At 41.5% G+C, this 18,868-nt stretch overlaps 1 protein-coding gene across 1 annotated transcript in view; it reads left to right on the top strand.

The window, feature by feature from the left end:
• LOC144530144 (syntaxin-binding protein 4) overlaps nt 1-18,868 on the top strand; it is a 103,910-nt gene that overhangs the window by 44,200 nt on the left and 40,842 nt on the right. Inside the window, exons 3-6 of the mRNA XM_078269592.1 lie at nt 7,871-7,966; nt 10,232-10,301; nt 10,865-10,939; nt 16,991-17,070. Coding sequence (XP_078125718.1) covers nt 7,871-7,966; nt 10,232-10,301; nt 10,865-10,939; nt 16,991-17,070 — 321 coding nt within the window. The remainder of the gene's footprint in view (nt 1-7,870; nt 7,967-10,231; nt 10,302-10,864; nt 10,940-16,990; nt 17,071-18,868) is intronic.

Here is an 18,868-nt window from a genome sequence, read left to right as displayed (position 1 = left end):
TCTCAGTCAAGTCTTCTCGATATTTACAGTCCCTGTTTGCCCTAAAGGGTTAGGGTTAGCTCTTCCCCAAAGTCTTCTATAGAAACTGACTTCTTTTTGGAGCCAGTGGAGTCGCCCCCTGCTGGAAATTAGATAGAATGCAGCTTTCAGGCACTTCCACATTGGCTTCACTTTTTAGACCTGGAAGTTGGCGCTTGGTGCAGCAGAACAAGCGGTTAAAAAGCTGTTTAGGCATGATGGTTATCAAACAGTTGTCTATTTCCACATCCAGCAGACACAGAGCAACATTAGCATTTATTGGAGTTGTTTTTGCGTCCACCTGATGAAAGTCAGTCCAATGTTTACTCTCATTTTAGCTCTGTTTTGGTCTCCACCAACTCCTGATAGAAATATCTGGGTCTTTAGCTGTTAAAGGTTTCAGTATGTTCACCAGTTAACGGAACTGGGACGACTCGGTCACGTTTTGGCTAAAGATCTATCAAATTATCTGTTGGCCAGGTCGCTGTTGCAAATGAGAACCTGTTCTCAACGGTCTACCTGGTTAAATAAAGGTTAAATAAAAAATAAAATATCGTATTACAACTATTTACTTTAGGCGGCAACAGGAAGCTAACACCGGTGAAGTAGCCGTGCACTACCTGTGGCCATACTCTGACCCCTATCTCCTTGCTGTAAAAACTCACTGGGCGCTGCTGGTTTTTTAGGGCATTTATTGATTAACAAGTCGCCCAAATTAACATCAATGCTGTCAACACATCCGGAACCGTACTTCCGTTCTTCACAGTAAAAGACGTGCTTCAACAACTCCAAATGAAACTTAATTTCCACTTTAAATGTAAAGTTATTCCGCCACCTGAGCGTCGCCCAGGCATTTTAACTGCTTCCTCTCATCAAAGTCACTTTCATACACTAATTAGCCATGTGAATGTCCACAAAGACTGGAAACTGTGTCACACCGGATGTGTCCAGATATGGCCAATAGCTGCGAACGGTGTCCGAACATGGATATCATGGCTTTATCAGAGATCTTTCAATGAAAATAGATGCTGCTGCTGGAAAGCAGGTTGATGAGAGCAGGTATACTGAACCAAACAATAAAGTTGTATGTGATTTAAAAAACCAAAAGAATGAGCTGAAAGGCTTAAACATCTGTGAGTTCATTACTATGAGTGGCACACATTACACATAGTCATGTGATCCATTAGTCATGTAATCCATTGTTAATGCATAAATATGATTTAGTGCAGCTTTAACTCTAACTGTACACCAGACCTCATCCTATCCTGATTCTTTAAAATGTTCTGCTTTAGTTCTGAAGGCCAGGAGTACATAAGGTTGTTGTAGCTAGAGGAAATAGATCATTGTTAATTCTGGTGGCTTTTATTTTTTTCAGGATATATATATATATTAGGGCTGTCAATCGATTAAAAAATGTAATCTAATTAATTACATACTCTGTGATTAATTAATTGAAATTAATCGCATACATAATTAACGGTGCCTGAACCGATACTTTTTAAGAAAGTAAAAAAAGAAAAGGAAAAAAAAGGGTACTCAACAACAGTTGGTTACATTAAAGAACGGCTTGTTTATTGCTAAGCCATATGGTCAAAATTAAATGATTTAAAAATAATGTATAACAATAACTTATTTCACTAGTAAATTGCTGTTGAACGACAAAAGCAACAACCAGATAGGGAAAGGACATTTACAATAACTTCAAATGCACCACGAGGCTGTAGTTTACCAGTTTCATTGAACGCACCGTCTGTGTTGTTTCTCCGACGGCAGCTGCAGATTGTTACATACCGGTGTTGAATCCTCTACAGTAAAACACAGTCACACTTTACACCGTTTAACATTAGCTGTCAGCATTTTAACCGTGTTTAATCCAGCTACTAGCTAGCGGTAGGCTAACGTTAGCTTCTGTTGAGTACAGTGTTAACTAGCGTCACGTGCAGCGGTGTTTGTGTTTCCTGTAACGTCTGTTTCAGAGCAGCAGAGAGAAGCGCAGACATATCAGTGGCACCAGATTTTCGTCTGTATGCAAACGTCAATATGGAATGGATTAATCTGCGTACATTTTTTTAACGCATTATTTTTTCTCAGATTAATTAATCGAAATTAACGCGTTATTTTGACAGCCCTTATATATATATATATATATATATATATTCTATTTTTCTATCTTCTTTTGTCAGTTTATTAGTTTGTTATGGCACCTGTTGGGGATAAGGGGTGGGGCTATGGTTGGGTACCGAACCCTGTACTTTTACCGGTACCGACCGAATCACGTCGGTATTACCGAGCATTGGTTCACGTAACATCAAACGGTGCCAAATTTCGGTACCTGAGAGCACGAGCGCAAGCGTATCTGTCCTCTCTGCATGTTGACAGAGAGTGGAGCTCTCCACACACACACACACACACACACACACACACACACACACGTGCGCGTGCAGAGGTGCGGACGGAGCAAACTACGTTGCCTCTACAGTTTTGTTGAAGTCACAGTGAGTCACAGAAATGCCGGTAAAGTGTGGTTACAGTTTTTCAAAACTTCACGCGGACACCATTCACTGTGATATGGTATTAATGGCGAGCTGTTGACGTTACACTTCCGGTGAGACAAGCAGGCACAACAATGGTCAGGCCCTGGGGACTGACTGACAGGCTGAGGTTGTAAGGCAAGGCAGCTTTATTTCTACAGCACCTTTCAGCAACAAGGCAATTCAAAGTGCTTTACATGAAACATTAAAGAGCAATTAAAAACGGTCATGATGAAAATAAAACAGGCTAAAAAGAATAATATACAAATAGAAGAATAAAAGTTGAATAATCATTAAATTTAACAGGTTGTAGTGACGGGTTTGGGAGGAGAGAGGGAGGGGTTTTATTTTATTAAATTTCTGTCAGTGTAAAATATTCTAAATAAATAACATAATGTTCTAAGTAAACAGGACAGTAGAGAAAGACAGTAAAGACTCACATAGAGCTGAAATGGAAACACTGCACTGCAACACGGCTTTCAGTTTAATTAAAGGCATTTATTTATGATTCTGTTATTCTGCAGTATTGTAGAAAAAAAAACCCTGAATATTCAAATACCTAACTTGAAAATCGAATACCTACCCAACGTACGAACATTCGAAAATAGTCGAATATTCAGATCCATCACTATTAAAGTTGTACTTTGAAAGGGATTTTCTCGGCAGACTAGGCATCCTTGTTAAGTATCGGTGTGTTTGCCTGTGAGGAGAAGTAGGTCATGAGGCAAAGCCCTAACCCACTTAACTCTGGGTTAAGATTGCAGGGATCTTCAGTTGTTTTTATCCTTACTGCACCTCCACACCACCACGCTGGTGTTTGACTACATGTCGCTGGTGGTGAAATGTCGTCCATATGCATAATTACAATTACAGTCAAACTGTAAAATACTGTATCCTGCTCAAGTAGAGGTGCTTTCCAAAAGTAGAAATACATTTATAGGATCCAAATTGAACTGCTACTAATCTGGCCAATGGTAAGCCGGCACTGGCAACTGAGAGTCCAGCGGTGGGAAATCAGAGGCTGACTATTGATTGGGCCAAGGTGGTAACTCCTGCGTCTAACCTAGAAAGCTTGGCTGCTCATTAGCTTCAGAAGCTGGTTACTAGCACGCCGAGGCTAGCAAGCCACTCGATCAGCTGCAGTCACGGCACCACACACTTCAGAGAGCAGTCAGGGACTTAATGGTGCATTCAGGTGCACCCCTTAATCCTGCAATCTATACTCGAATGGCCACAAAGGTTGTTTAAAACCGGAAAGCTTTGTTGAAAAAATTGAAAAATTACTTTCTTCGTATTTCAATGCAGCATTTTTAATGAGTATATGCTAAATAATATAACAATAGCTCATTTATTTCTACATTGGAAGATTTTATGCAAATCAAACCAGCTATTAGGTTAACTGAAATACAACCATGCCAATCTCTAGGTATGGTGAATGGTATGTGATGATGTGGGGCTATTTTAATGAGAGAGAGAGAGAGAGAGAGCGAGAGAGAGAGAGAGCGAGAGAGAGAGAGAGCGAGAGAGAGAGAGACTGACTGTACGGAGATATGAATAACATGATTTCTCTGTGTGCCATGTAAACATCATATCCCCAATATGATCCAAAACGGGATAAGTCTCATAACCGCAATATTCATGCTCATGTTAACACACGTTTGCTGTTAGCTCCGTCCGTGGGTTCAGCGTCCAGCAACCAGTTTATCTACGGATTCATTAAAATGAACATTGTGATTAATAGTGGATGGGTTGTTGGTGAAATAACGTATAACTAACGAGAAAATCATGACTGTGAAGAGAGCAGAGTGCAGAACAGAGCTGCTGTCGGCTGCTGCTCCTGCGCACATTTACACATTGTTATCATTAGTCACGCAGAAAAACAATGCGTACAGGATTCCGGCTGCCGGCGCTTCGGATATGATGTACTAAAGGCATAGTGAAAGGCATAGCATGTGAGGGTAGAGGTGCGTGCGTGTCTGCTTAAAGCAGCACACAGACGAGAAGCAAAGCAGCTTATAGTCATACAACTTCAGCATGTGCAAGTCTACACACTGTTCCTATACATAAAGTGTAAAGCCCCCCTTACTGTACGCCTGACACCTCCACAGGGGAGTGTCTGGGACTCTGTAGCACACTGTCCTACACTGAGGACCGCACATGCTAATCTGTTTAATGCAGCTGAAAGCTGTAGCTTCGTAGAGTGGGCTTTAAAGAAGCACTTTTCAGTTTCCTGATGTCCAGAAATGACTGTGTGGTTAAATAAACATGTTATAGTTTATGTTCCTGTATCATCTGGGGTATTAGAACCCATTTTTAGATTCAACTGTGCCTTTTTTTCATCGCTTTGAAGTTTGTGATATTTACAAGGTCTTGAAAGACTGGAACATTCAATCCTTGGGAAGCAAACATGCCCTTGATGCATCCTGAGCAGGAAATAATAATTTGGAAAACAAAATGTGAAGCTGAACAGGAGGGACAAAGGCATGCCTTTTCTATTTGCTCCAGCTGCGTATGCATTAGTATGATGTTTTTCTTATCTGATGATAGGCGGGGGGTGGGAGGAGAGTACTTTGAGGCTGAACAAAAGAACAAGAGACTGTTTTCCTCCGAGAAGAGTAAGAAGGGAGGGAGGACTGAGAGAGGGAACTTTATAACCCCATTTTTCCAACAGGCGTTAATTAACATGCACCACTTCGCTCCAGACCCAATTAGCGTCACCATTTTGTCTCTACCAGGCCGACAACAGTCTCACACTGAAGGAGCCCTGAACAAATAGTCCAATAAGGCAGACTTTACTTTACCAGCTAGGCTTGAGTCCGTTCAACAGTGATGGAATGCGTGTTAGTAGAATGGATAGGCCCATGGTGCGATTTGTGAAAAAATCAGAGGGGGGTTAGAGCAGGTGCAGTTGCGGTGCACTATCACAGAAGGCTTGTATCATGTGGATGCGCCGACTGTTTTGTTGTCATTACTTAGAATTCCTCATGGGGGCGACAGAAACTACGCACTATAGCTTTAATTATAATCGCCAAAGTAACTGTGTAACATTCTTTCATTTCCTCTGTGACACACAGCAGCACTGGCCTACACACGTTCCCGCTAGAGGTGGAAAAAAGGAATCACTTTACCAATTCGAACGGCTTTGTTCAGTTGAGTTCCAAGACTTCTCCTTATATTTTGTAGTTTAATGTGCTCATATTATGCTTTTTGGCTTTTCCCCTTTCCTTTATCGTGTTATATTTTTGTGCATGTTATAGGTTTACAAAGTGAAAAAGCCCAAAGTCCACCCCAAAGGGACTTACCATCTCCAACAGAAAACACTGTTCACAAACTGCTCCAAACAGCTCTGTTGTAGTCCAGCCTTTACTTCAGAGACAAACGTGGTCACTTTGTAACACATGTTATAATGCTCGCCTAGCTGCTAGCATGGCACGCCCTCATACTCTGCTTCTGACTGGCTAGTAGTCCTTACCTAGCTACTGTTCATGTGCGACTCCCAACAAAGATGGAACAGAAGTGAGATGTCTCAGTCTGTAGCTAAAACAAAGAGGAGCTGCAGCAATGTGCAGTACAACAAAAATATGGTGTTTTTTGAAAATTAAACCGTGTAAACCTATTCTGGTATAACATAAATGTAATTATGAACCTGAAAATGAGCATAATATGAGCTCTTTAAGTGAAGTCACGGTTCAAATTCACTTCAGTCCGTACCATAGTCTATGGTCTGTATGTCAGACAGTGAATGCATCGCTTTTCATAACTGCCGTTGGTTGGTTCTGTACTATTCATGAGATTAATAGCTCAGCAGCCACTTCTTTGCGAGTCATGAGACTATTAAGAGCAGCGGTGGAAGAAGTATTCAGATCCTTTATTTCAGTAAAAGTACTAATACCACACTGTAAAAAATACTGTTACAGTAAAAGTCCTGCATTGAAAATGTTATTTAAGTAAAAGTGTGTAAGTATCATCAGGAAAATGTGGTTAAAGTATTAAAAGTAAAGAACTCTCCTCCCGTTGTAGAAAGTGTAAAGGATCCAAACAGTTGTTGTGTTTAATGGTCTAATCATTTCAGCTGGACTTGTAGGCCGTTATATTGTTGGCTAGTTTCATTTAGAATAAAACATCAGATTTTATAAACTACATGTGTTTTGTGTGCAGAAATCTTAATGTGTAAAGTAACTAAAGCTGTCAGATGAATGTAGTGGAGTAAAAATTACAATGTTTCTCTCTGAAATGTAGCGGAGTAGAAGTAGAAAGTACAAGTACCTCAACATTTACTGGAGTAAATGTACTTAGTTACATTCCAGCACCTGTTGTGTCATGCACTGGGACACAGCAGTGATCGTGCTGAACACAACAACTGCAACTCTAACGAGCTACCAACTCAACACTCTAAGGAATATCTGGGTTTTAACAGTTGTATGTATTTTAACAGGAATTGTCCGTAGAATGTGATTCACAGTTGTATTTCTGTTTTTTACATTTCCAATTACATCATTTGTGCTCTGACAACTTTTATCTGCTATGGAGGTTGGTTTTGGAGATTTAAGCCCACGTTGTTGCTTTTTACAACATTTAGTTTTTTTTGTGGTTTCATCCACAGGTCGGCAAGTGGCACTCTCCAAAATACTGCTTTGCCTGAGCCCGCAAGCATCAAACTGCGTCACGTTAATATGCTTGACACCAACAAGTGTTTTTTTTCAAATGTACTGCATTTTAACTGTAGCTACACACATCATTTCCGTTTTTTAATTAAGGGGCTAAGTCTGGGTAATGAGCTGCCAGAACTTGCTCTGTTATTTTACAGATTTATTTCTTAGAGTGTATAAATGGCTGAATGTTTGAATATGGTTTATATAAATCTACTTCTTGAAATTGCCAGGCCTAGAATAATACCCACAGAGAATGAAAACGTTTGTGCTCCTTAAAATCAGCGACTATAAGGCTTACTTATATGACCCTCCTATTACTCTTCTGTCACATATAGTCTGTCATGTGCATATATGTATATATGTATGTATGTATGTGTGTGTTTCTTATAATAAATAATTAATAATAAATAACTATTATAATATATATATATATATATATATATATATATATATATATATATATATATATATAATAGTTGACTATTGTATTTGCCACTGTGAGGTCCAGAGCAGGCAGAAATGTCATGAAATAAAATCTTGAAATCCTGAACACAATTAAGGAAGAAAATTGTTAATCTCTCTAGTCACTGTCATTGATATCTACAGAACGACTGATTGCACAATGAAAATTGACAAACTTAAAAGTGATTGTCCTCCTCCTCCCTGCAGGGATTAAAGTGATTGGCGGAGTGAAGGAGCTAACCGGAGAGGAGTTTGGAGTCTACGTCAAACGGATCTTACCAGGTGGCCTTGCATCAAGTGATGGTAAGTCCTGGATCCTCCGAGGGGACGCGTTCTTCTCATCATGTCCCAGGTGTACTTTTATTACTTCAGTGGTAACTATTATCCAAAGAAGGCAAAGACGTGCAAAACACACAGGCAGTAAAATACTGTAGATCTGACAGGGTGCTGTGTCCTATTATATTATCTCCCTGTAATAGCCCCACATCATCACATACCCTTTATTCCAGTTAGCCTAATAGCTGGTTGCATTGCAATTGCATAGCTTGCATTGAGAGAGGATTTTATGGAAAGTACCCCATGCCAATCTCTAGGTATGGTGAAGGGGATGTGATGATGTGGGGGGGCTATTTTAATTCCAAAGGCCAAGGGATGCATAGTATCCTGGATCCATGAAATAACTGGCCTTAAAAAAAAATCTGTCTGCCTCTATGGGAATTTAACATAGGGGTGTACTCACTTATGCCCCCTGTATTTTAAGGAAGAACATTTATTTATTTAAGATACATTATTCATTCACAAAGAAAATTGGTGTCCTTAAAGGTCGGAATTTTCCAAATTTGTTTAATTAAGGCATTAATATCAATTTCCAAAAGATGATTTTTTTTATTCCTCTTTTTAGTCAACTTTATCATGGGTTCATAAACTTATGAGCACCACTGTATGTGAGGAAATATTGGAGAAATAGCCTCTTGTGTCAAGTGATTGAATTACTGGGGTAAGGTTTCGGTAAAACATTTTTTTAAACTTCTTTAATGAAGTTATTTCTGTTTAGTTTAGATTAGATTAAAAATACGCTAATACTTAGTTACTGGTGGCTTTAAGCATATTCCACTGGACCTGGAGCTGCTGGAAAACATGAAAAGTCAGGAGAAATATGCAGGAGGCCGGTGCAGGACACCGAAAGGTAGAGTCATGTCAAAATGAACATGCTTTCTGCTATTTTGTCTGGTGTTGTGGTTGTGAGCTCAAATCTTTAGTAAGGTAACTGTATATTGAATAAATCTCTTAATTTGTGTTTTTGGTCAGCAGTAAGAAATCAGGTGCAATGGCTATTTTTTTTTTTTAGACATTTCCATTCCCTCCTCCGATATTTTACAGGAATACCTTAAAATACATTTAGCATGAAACCACACACTGTTTAGCACCTATAAAAGCACTGCTGATCTTTAGTAAACATCCCTCTTATGTATTTTCATGTAGAACAGCTTAGATGAAATTATGAAGAATAGAATTGAAGTGAATGTTACGGGCAGGCTACATTGCACCTGTAACGTACGTGGAGCGGATGTTCCAACACTACGTTTCCACTATGATCTATGAAACTGGCGACACCAGACAGAGAGCAGCACGTAGTGGTGCGTATTTATATTTTTTTAGGTGTGTGCGCCCATTTCACACAGAAATGGATCATAAAGTTTCGAAATTTCTTTTAAATTAAACTACCCATATACAGGAAACAACTTAATGACTGCCAGTGAGCGTATTGGCAGTTTTGTTTTGAGAGTTTCTGTTTTGGTTTTCTTGTTCCCCTCCCCTGCGTCCTCTGATAACAGCTGACAGTAGACGTTTTCCCAGCTCTGTGCCGGCTCCAAGAAACTGATAAAACAGAACTATTCCGAAGCAGAAGCTCAGCATCTCGCCTGTGACTCACACAATCCTACGCCGTGGGGGTGTTTATCCTCAAAAATCTTGACAGCTTTTGTTTGTGAGATTTTTTTCATTCAAAGTAAAGTTGCAGGGCATTTGGACTGAAGTTAGAACAGCAGAGCACCATCTTTACACATCACCACTGCTCAATAACAGATGATATTTTCTGTTCATTCTCAATGACTACACATGGCCCTCCTCCACAGCGCTGGGGAGGAAGGTCTGGCTAGTCCACACAGCATTCCTGGATGGGAGAAAAACGCGCTCTGGTTTATTGGCATTTCTTTAAACCAATCACAATCATCATGGGCGGCCGGATGGAGCCACGGTGTTTCTGCTAAATAGCCTCGGGAAGGAACTTGTTTTGGTGGAACATGTGTACGTTCAAAAGTAGTTTTAGTCGTTCAACAGAAAACTCAGATTGGACAGATAGTCTAGCTAGCTGTCTGGATTTACCCTGCAGAGATCTGAGGGGCAGTTAACCATAGTCCTCAGAAATCCACCAGAGTTTAGAACGCCAACACAAAGAAAGAACATTGTCGATATAGACTACAACTTACATAGCATGAGTTTGTAAGCTGGAAATCCCACAACAATACCTACACTGTGTACTAAACAACTTTCTCTGCCCTGTGACAGGAAACCTGATGCCAGGGGACCAGATCCTGGAGGTGAACGGAGACAGTCTAGTGGGAGTCACAAGTGAAAGGTAGTCCAGTTAAGAGTCATTGCTTTAAAGGAACATGCCGACTTATTGGGACTTTAGCTTATTCACCGTATCCCCCAGAGTTAGATAAGTCCATACATACCCTTCTCATCTCCGTGCGTATCGTAACTCTGTCTGACGCACCCAGCGCTAGCCTCGTTTAGCACAGATTCTGGAGGTAACCAGCTCCATCTAGCCTACTGCTCCCAATAAGTGACAAAATAACGCCAACATGTTCCTATTTACATGTTGTGATTTGTATAGTCACAGGGTGTACAAATAAACCTATGTAAATAGGAACATGTTGGCGTTATTTTGTCACTTATTGGGAGCAGTAGGCTAGTTGGAACCGGTTACCTCCAGGATCTGTGCTAGGCTTAGCTAGCGCTGGGGGCTTCAGACAGAGTTACAACACACACGGAGATGAGAAGGGTATGTATGGACTTATCTAACTCGGGGGGATACGGTGAATAAGACAAAGTCCCAATAAGTCGGCGTGTTCCTTTTAACCACATGGCTGACTGAGGTGACGTAACAAGAATGTGAATGTTTTTTTGGTTTCACAGAGCTGTGGACATCCTGAGAGCCGCCTCTGCAACCAATCTAATGCGCCTTCTCATAGCCAGAGACGAGGAAGCAAAGTAAGCACATGTCTAGTATACTCATTAGGGGTTCTCTGGGAAGAGCCACATCAGGTTTAGTAACGTTCTGTCAATCACCTGAATCCTCTCCTGTGGGTCCATGTAGCGCTGACGATGCAAGATGACATCACCAAAGCTGTCCAATGAACGAGTACCTGCCAGTCCACATGACTCCATGTTTACTCCTCTTGGTTCATTTGTAATAAGTCAGTGTGAATCACAAACAGAGCAGAACAAAAAGGCAACAGTTGATTAGTGACTACGTTTACATGCACATAATATTCAGAATTTTGGCCCTTATACCGAAAAAAGAAAAACATATTCGACTAAGCTGTTTACATGCCTAATGAAAGTAATTAGTCCACTAATATTCCTGTTTACATGCAGCTGTGCAAAACAGGATTTTTCCAAAGTTTTCCACAGGTTCCACTTGTTCGTCCAATGCGAACACAGCGTCCGTCTTTCATTCCTTCAACCAGCTTCTTGAAAAAGTCGGCTCATATCCAAAATCCAGTTGATGTCCAAGTCTTTGATAATGTTTAGAAGTGGCTGTGTTTCTTTTCTTTCGAGCATGCATCTCTACCGCAGCCGGACTCACTTGAACTGTCAGCTGGGTGGGTTTGTGTACAACAACCATAGCAACACACAGGGCTGACTGTAAACCGTAAACAGCCCGTAAACTGTTGCAAACTGCGGTAAAAAGCCTAATTGACACGCATATTCAGAATGCGCTGTATACATGTCCAAAGAATGCCTCTAAAACCAGAGTAACGCCGGCATATCCCACGTCTTAATCGGAAAATGCTATATTTGGAAAAAGGCCTTATTCTGAATATGGAAATGGAATATGCTGTTTACATGACCTGTATCCAATTCTGAATATTGTCATATTCAGAATAATAGTGGAATATTAGGCTACATTTACATTGCTACATTTTGTTTTTTAAGCAGAGTTTTGAGCCAAAAGTGATCTCTCTGCACCAAGTGTATATATCTCTAGTAGAAGAGAACTAATCTCTGTTTAAACTAACACGCCCCAGACCTCATATATCATCAACATTCTGGTATACTGAGCATAAACAGGAGGCAGCATGTAGACTCCGCCTGCTGCTGGTGGTTGCCATGGTAACGTTAGCAGCTTAGTCTCAGAGATCGAGATGTCGTGACCGATGAGACCCAATCAGGAGGAGAAACGTTGGCGTCTGTCGGTGTTGCCGAAGGTCTCCGTTTGTGGCCGTTGAGGCAGCAACACAACCCCGCAGATTCCAAACCAAAACGGGTCAGAAGTGTTTCCAGATGTCTCCGGTTTAGGGGCTTGGAAACACCAGAGCAGGGGGAATGAGAGGGGGAAACGCCAGAGCAGGGGGAATGAGAGGAGGAAACACCAGAGAAGGGGGAATGAGAGGGGGAAACACCAGAGCAGGGGGAATGAGAGGGGGAAACGCCAGAGCAGGGGGAATGAGAGGGGGAAACGCCAGAGCAGGGGGAATGAGAGGGGGAAACGCCAGAGCAGGGGGAATGAGAGGGGGAAACGCCAGAGCAGGGGGAATGAGAGGGAGGGAAACACCAGAGCAGGGGGAATGAGAGGGGGAAACACCAGAGCAGGGGGAATGAGAGGGGGAAACGCCAGAGCAGGGGGAATGAGAGGGGGAAACGCCAGAGCAGGGGGAATGAGAGGAGGAAACACCAGAGCAGGGGGAATGAGAGGGGGAAACACTAGAGCAGGGGGAATGAGAGGAGGAAACACCAGAGCAGGGGGAATGAGAGGGGGAAACGTAGCAGAAGATATTCCTTTTTCAACCAAAATGTAGCAATGTAAATGTTGCCTTAGTGTGCATTTAAAGTCACTCAATCCAAACGCACCGGAGGCTTTACTCACCTGCTACCACACAGGCTATTATCAAGCCAGTTTTCTGATTCATTATAAATTGTTCACATAACAAATAAATAACAAGGCAAATGTATCCGCTCAAAAACGTGTATTATATATATATATATATATATATATATATTTTTTTTTTTATATATATATTACATGAACAGCAGTATTGACATGGTGACACTGATATTACTGATGGCAGAGGCCGGTAGTATTAGTGTTCAACCAGCTTTCTAATCTGAGCGCAACCAGTTTTGGTAAAAACAAGGTCAGTGCCAGCTGTCAGCATGACAGGCTTCATTTCCCCCCAATCCACTTCAGACAACATGATCCTCAGTTGTAAGTTGACAAAGGTAGTAGTGGATTTGCATATTTAACGGGGCAAGACCGCTCGTTGCACATGAACGTGTCAGCCCCGATATTTCCGAAAGCGCGTGGTATTTTCTGCCTGTAAGTGTAATCCTCAGTGACGAGACTGACACAGGCGGGACTTGCCTCAGCTGTTAGAGAGGACGCGTGGCAGAAATGAGAAGTTAAGGGTGGAAATAGCTCTGGGACACAAACACCAGCAGCACACTGAGGACTTAATTGGCCAGATCCTGGTATCAATATGTAGAATGTGAGAACTAGGGATACACGATATGAGGAAAATATGCGCTGCGCGATAGCGTTGCTGAATATGGCGATAACGATACTACTCGCGATAAATGCTCGTTGTAATAACTGCTTGTTGAATTTAAGACAAATGAAAGGAAATCATTTCCAGCAATCTTTCATTGAACAAATTGAACAGTGAATTGAATATAAAAGGAACCACTAAAAAAAGAATGATAAAGTGCAGTTTTCTGCTGATATTTCCTTTCAACTAACACAAAAAGAGTGTATTTTGCGATGTGTTTTTTTGCGCCAGCCGCGATGACGATTAAAAAAAAAAAAAACCCTGATATATTGTTATATTGTGCAGCCCTAGTGAGAACTGCTTGTGTGTAGAAATAGAATGTGAGTGCTGACATACTCCAGTGTAGTGATTCAAGATTCAAGAACCTGTAACGGACTGTAACTCTTCATGTTCATTTATTTATGTTAAAGTTCTGATGTTTAGAGTGTCACTGTTCAGAGGCAGTAGTCTGGGTCAGATTAGTGACATTGAGTGAAACACTGAGATTTCCTCCTGTCAGTAAAGTGAACACGTTGTGAGTTTAGATGCTGTGAAGCCTGAGGACGGGGGGGCACGGGCTGTTGTTATGTCCTGCAGGATGAGTAGGGTTCAGTTGGGAGACGGGAAGCGAGCAAGCGTCTAGTAATGTCGGGTAGTTGACTGAATCCTTTCTTTTGTTTTGGCGTTGGCTACGGCCCACAGTAGCCTGTGTTCAGGTCAGTAATAAAACTCTAACGTCTCACCGACTGCTTATTGAGGGACGTTACAATACTTTGTCATTGTATGAACACAGCGAAAATTACGTTGGCGGCAATCTGTCTAGCAGCAGTAAATAATAAATAAAAACAAGATTAAAAAACAAAACAATAAAAAGGTATTGCACATAGCACTCATGTGAGCCTCTGCATTGATGGATTCTCCCAGAGTGGTGTCAGCAGACTAAGGGGGGGTTGAGAGAGCTTAACCTAGGGATGTGCTCCTGACGAGATCAGCCTCGTGTGTTAATCTGTGCTCTGTGCTTTAACTACAGGAGGAGAGTGGAGGGAAGAGGGGGGGGGATTATGCCTTTCTGGCTGGCTGTCTGTCTCTGAGTTGGAGGAGAGAAAAAAGAGAGACTTTGAGAAAAAAGAAGAGATTTTTATTAAATAACATTTGAAAAACCTAAACTAAACACCAAAGAACGACATTAACTATGCAACTTATTAACAATATACCTAAGTAAAATAAATAAATAGCCAAAGCTATAACACGTCTGTTTTTTTTTTGTTTTTTTTTTAAAACAAACCGAACTAAACTCCATTGTGGAGATGATTCGAGCATGTTGAAAATTCTTCTTCAGTCAAGTCCTCTGACATTTACAAAGTAAATTAAATGGCTCCGGTTTCACAGTACTGCGCAGGGTCCGGAATTCGCGCTCGCCAGTCGCCAAATGTGGGGACGGGCCGACACACAAATGCATAAACACTGGCGCACACACCTGCCACCAGCCACTACCTTCTGTTTACTGACAGCTAGTGTTTAACTCGGGCTAATTAATTAGCTAGTCAGTGGTCTTTTTTTTTGGGAGCACAGGAAACGGAGTCTCATTTCACCTGTCCGGAAGGCTCTGACACACTTTCCGCACTCCGTGTCGGCGGACAGCTGTAGGCTTGTACCGGTGTTGATGTTCTGTGCATTGTCGGACACACGCAGCCACTTTCCTGAAACCGCTTGCGGGACTGACACAAGTCCACAGCACACAAGTCCGAGCCCGACTCCAAGCGCCTCCACCTGCAGGCTGTCAGCTGTGTGTCTGCCTGGTATACTCTCAGACGGCCGATTTAACTCGCCGGTCCTCATCAATATAGTTTCATGTGTCACGTAGCTCTCCACAAGCAGAAAAAAAGAGGAGCTTAAAAAACAACTTGCGATGTGATCTTGTGATCTGGACGGGAAGGATAACTCTGGGAGTTGGAAGGGGTGTGTCGCGATTCTGCCCTCTTACAGCGCGACACAGGTTCGTGGATCTGAGTGTCGTGCTTTCGGTTTCATATCGCACATTGTTACAGCCCTACTGTAGTAATAAGTTATTCTAGTGCAATAAGGGCAAAGTGAGAGCACTGCTCTTTCACTTCCCCCAACCAGATTTGATCCTGTCAGTCTGGGGATCGAACCAATGACCTCCCGGTCACAAGCTCACTCCTTTAAACTCTAGGCCACCACTGTCCGGTGTAAAGGATCCAGACAGCTGTGTGTTTAATGGTCTAATCATTTCAGCTGGACTTGTAGGCCGTTATATTGTTGGCTAGTTTCATTTAGAATAAAACATCCGATTTTGAGAAAGCTTAATGTGTAAAGTAACTGCAGGTTGTCAGATGAATGTAGCGGAGTAAAAAGTACAATATTTCTCTCTGAAATGTAGCGGAGTAGAAGTAGAAAGTGGCATGAAAAGAAAAGACTCAAGTAAAGTACCTCAACATTTGGACTTAAGTACATTGCTTGAGTAAATGTACTTAATTCCATTCCATTCCACCACTTGTGACAACAGAGTGAAAAAATGTCATTTCCCCTTGCAGGGTCAATAAAGTATCTCTAAATCTGAAACGGCTGAACGTGATGAACTCCATCATCTTGTTAGTAATCCCTTCACTTTTGGTGCTCTCTGTGGGGATTTCTATCCCTTTCTTAACGCTGTGGTTATCAAGTACTGAGGCTTGCCGGTGGCATTTTATGTCATTGTTCTTTCTCCGACGCGGTGTAATACACCCACACGGCTCCCCCTCCCCCCAGATGATGTCCAGTCACTTCAGTGTGAAACGACTGCCAGCCTGATGTTGTCTAATCAGTTTGTGCAATTTGTGTCCTTATTTACCACGGAGCCAATGTAATGCTTTATCATAATCTGCTTAGAAACGGCATATTCAAATCATCATCCCCAGGGGATATCGTATTGTTGTTTTGAAACAAGGTGTTTCGCAGAAAAAAAATTAATAACACTCAAAGTTACAATCATTTATTTTGATTGCTTTGATGGCCTGCCCAAAACCATGCTAATCCAAAAGACCGCTGTGCCTTCTACGTGACATGTGTGACATGCAGATATAGATATTGTGCGAAAAACAGGGTGTGCATTTTAGTGTGCATTCAGTTTATTCATTCATCTCTACCCTTTCCTTGTCCTGTAATAACGTTTTCACATCAGGGTTTTTAAACTTTTCACAGATTCAGAGTATCTGAAATAATATGGTCTGTTCCGAAGATCCAAATGAACCGTGTGTATGAATTTTGGCTGTCTAGCATTATACCTACGTATGTCAGTTTAATTTATGCTTAAACACCTGTAAATATTAACATATTATTTTATATATAAATACCTTGCTGCTTAATAGCTGCCGCTATTAGAAATGTAACCACTGTAATGGTCTAATGTCTAAATGAATGTTGTACATCTTAGTATAACCACTAAAACATGTATATTATGTTAAATCCTAAACTCTTATCCCAATAATGTTTGTCTTGTGGTTTCCCTGACTAGGAAAGAATTTGCTGAGTTGCTGGAGAAGTATGGCTCTAATGGTAGCACAGGATCAACGCGCAACTCTCCCATACAGCAAGGTAGGCAAATCCCTACTCAGTCCCCTAGTATGATACATTACACATTCTGTTTTTTTTTCCTCAAGCAGTAACTGTAATCCAATGTCGGCATACCTCCTGCACTTGTAAATGTATGTATGTGAAATTAAATTTCCGGACTCCTGTACAACGTGTCTTCTATGCCAAACAATGCCTAAATGGCATCATCATACACTTCAATGTAAAACAAAAACAGGACCTTTCTATATTTGACAGAGTACTAAGCCTGTAGGGTAGATGGAGTAAGTCTGCCTTTAAAAATGGCTTATGACAAGTGCAGTTGTCCATTACACAATTGCCAACATCTGTTTCAGTGGGGAGGAAGGCAGCCAGCTGGTACAGATTTGTTAAAACAGGGCTTCAGCACATGAGCAGTCTTGTGTGCTCTGTGCAGGGGATGGTGTCGATGCATCAGGGTGCACCTATGGAGTCGGAGCCATCTCAGTATTAATGACTGCACACGGAAGGATTCACAACTATTTATTTTTGTGCGCATTAAAAAACATTGTGGAGAGAATCATTGTGGCTCGGAGGTAGAGTGGTTGCCCCATATCCACAAGGTCAGGTTCAGTCCCAGGCTCCTCCGGCCACATGTCAAAGTGTCCCTGACCAAGACACTGAACCCCAAGTTGCTCCCCGGATGCTGTGTATATATTGCTGTCCACTACATAATACACTACATTGTAGTGTGTGTATGTGACAATTAAGAATAAAGTTTGTTTTCTGATCATATACAGTATAAATCACAAAATGCATTTGTGAATCCTTCCGTGCGCAATCATTAATACTGAGAGTGATCTGACTCCATATACATCAGCTCCAGAATGAGGATACGTGGATTTATCATGTTGATATAAAGATGAAATCTGTTATGTTTACAGTATGGTAAAACACTGAAACTGGCAGAGTTACTGTGGTTGGCTCTACATACGCTCAAAGATGACAAGGTGAGATTATGTACTGTAAAGGCAGCGTTATGCTTCAGAAGAATTAGTTTGTACGACATGTTGTCTGACCCTGTTCAAAAGGGTTTCTAGTGGTTCCTAACAGCCATGCTGGAAAGTTGGGAGAAGAGTCTAGAGTCGTCGTAGAGATGGGGAAGAGGCAATAATCGTTTAAACATAGAGATAACAGCACACTTTTCAGGCAGTCTGCCCTGGAGGGGACATGAAAAGTGACAGAAATGGTTGCGACAAAAGAGAGAGACATTCAAACCCTGGCTCCTTTCTCAACTCCGCGCAGCTGCCCGATCTTAAAGTAGTTGTGAATGTCTGATTGTAGGTTTGGGAAAGTTAGAGTAATTGTCAGCCACACCCTCCTCTAATCCGTCATCGTCAGAAAGCTGTGGGGTGAGATGGAGTGGATTGGCAGCTGAAGAAGGCCAACGCTACCATCATTTGTGTAGTTCAAAGATGACAACATGTAGAAAGCTACAGATTGCAGCTTAACGTTACTAAAGATGAAGTGTTATAAAGGACTAGTTCAAAATATACCTGCAGTATTGACCCAATGACTTGGACTTGAGTTCCATACTTGGTACTTGTTGGTCTTGACTTGACTCTAAGCTTGAGACTTCTTGGCTTAGGCATTGTTGGTCTTGACTAGTGACTTGCAAAATAGACTTGGTACCACCTCTGAAAATGTACCGGAAAATCACACATAGGGTTGGCCATTGTTTGGGTTTTTTCCGATACAGGTGCTAAAACAATACTTTTAAAAGGGTGGCGGTGTCTTAACAGTGTCTGAACCGATACTTTAAATAAAAAAAGAGAGGGCGCAC

Source organism: Sander vitreus, chromosome 15 (assembly GCF_031162955.1).
Source record: "Sander vitreus isolate 19-12246 chromosome 15, sanVit1, whole genome shotgun sequence".
NCBI classification, from domain to species: Eukaryota; Metazoa; Chordata; class Actinopteri; order Perciformes; family Percidae; genus Sander; species Sander vitreus.
This window is presented reverse-complemented; position numbering and strand designations above follow the sequence as displayed.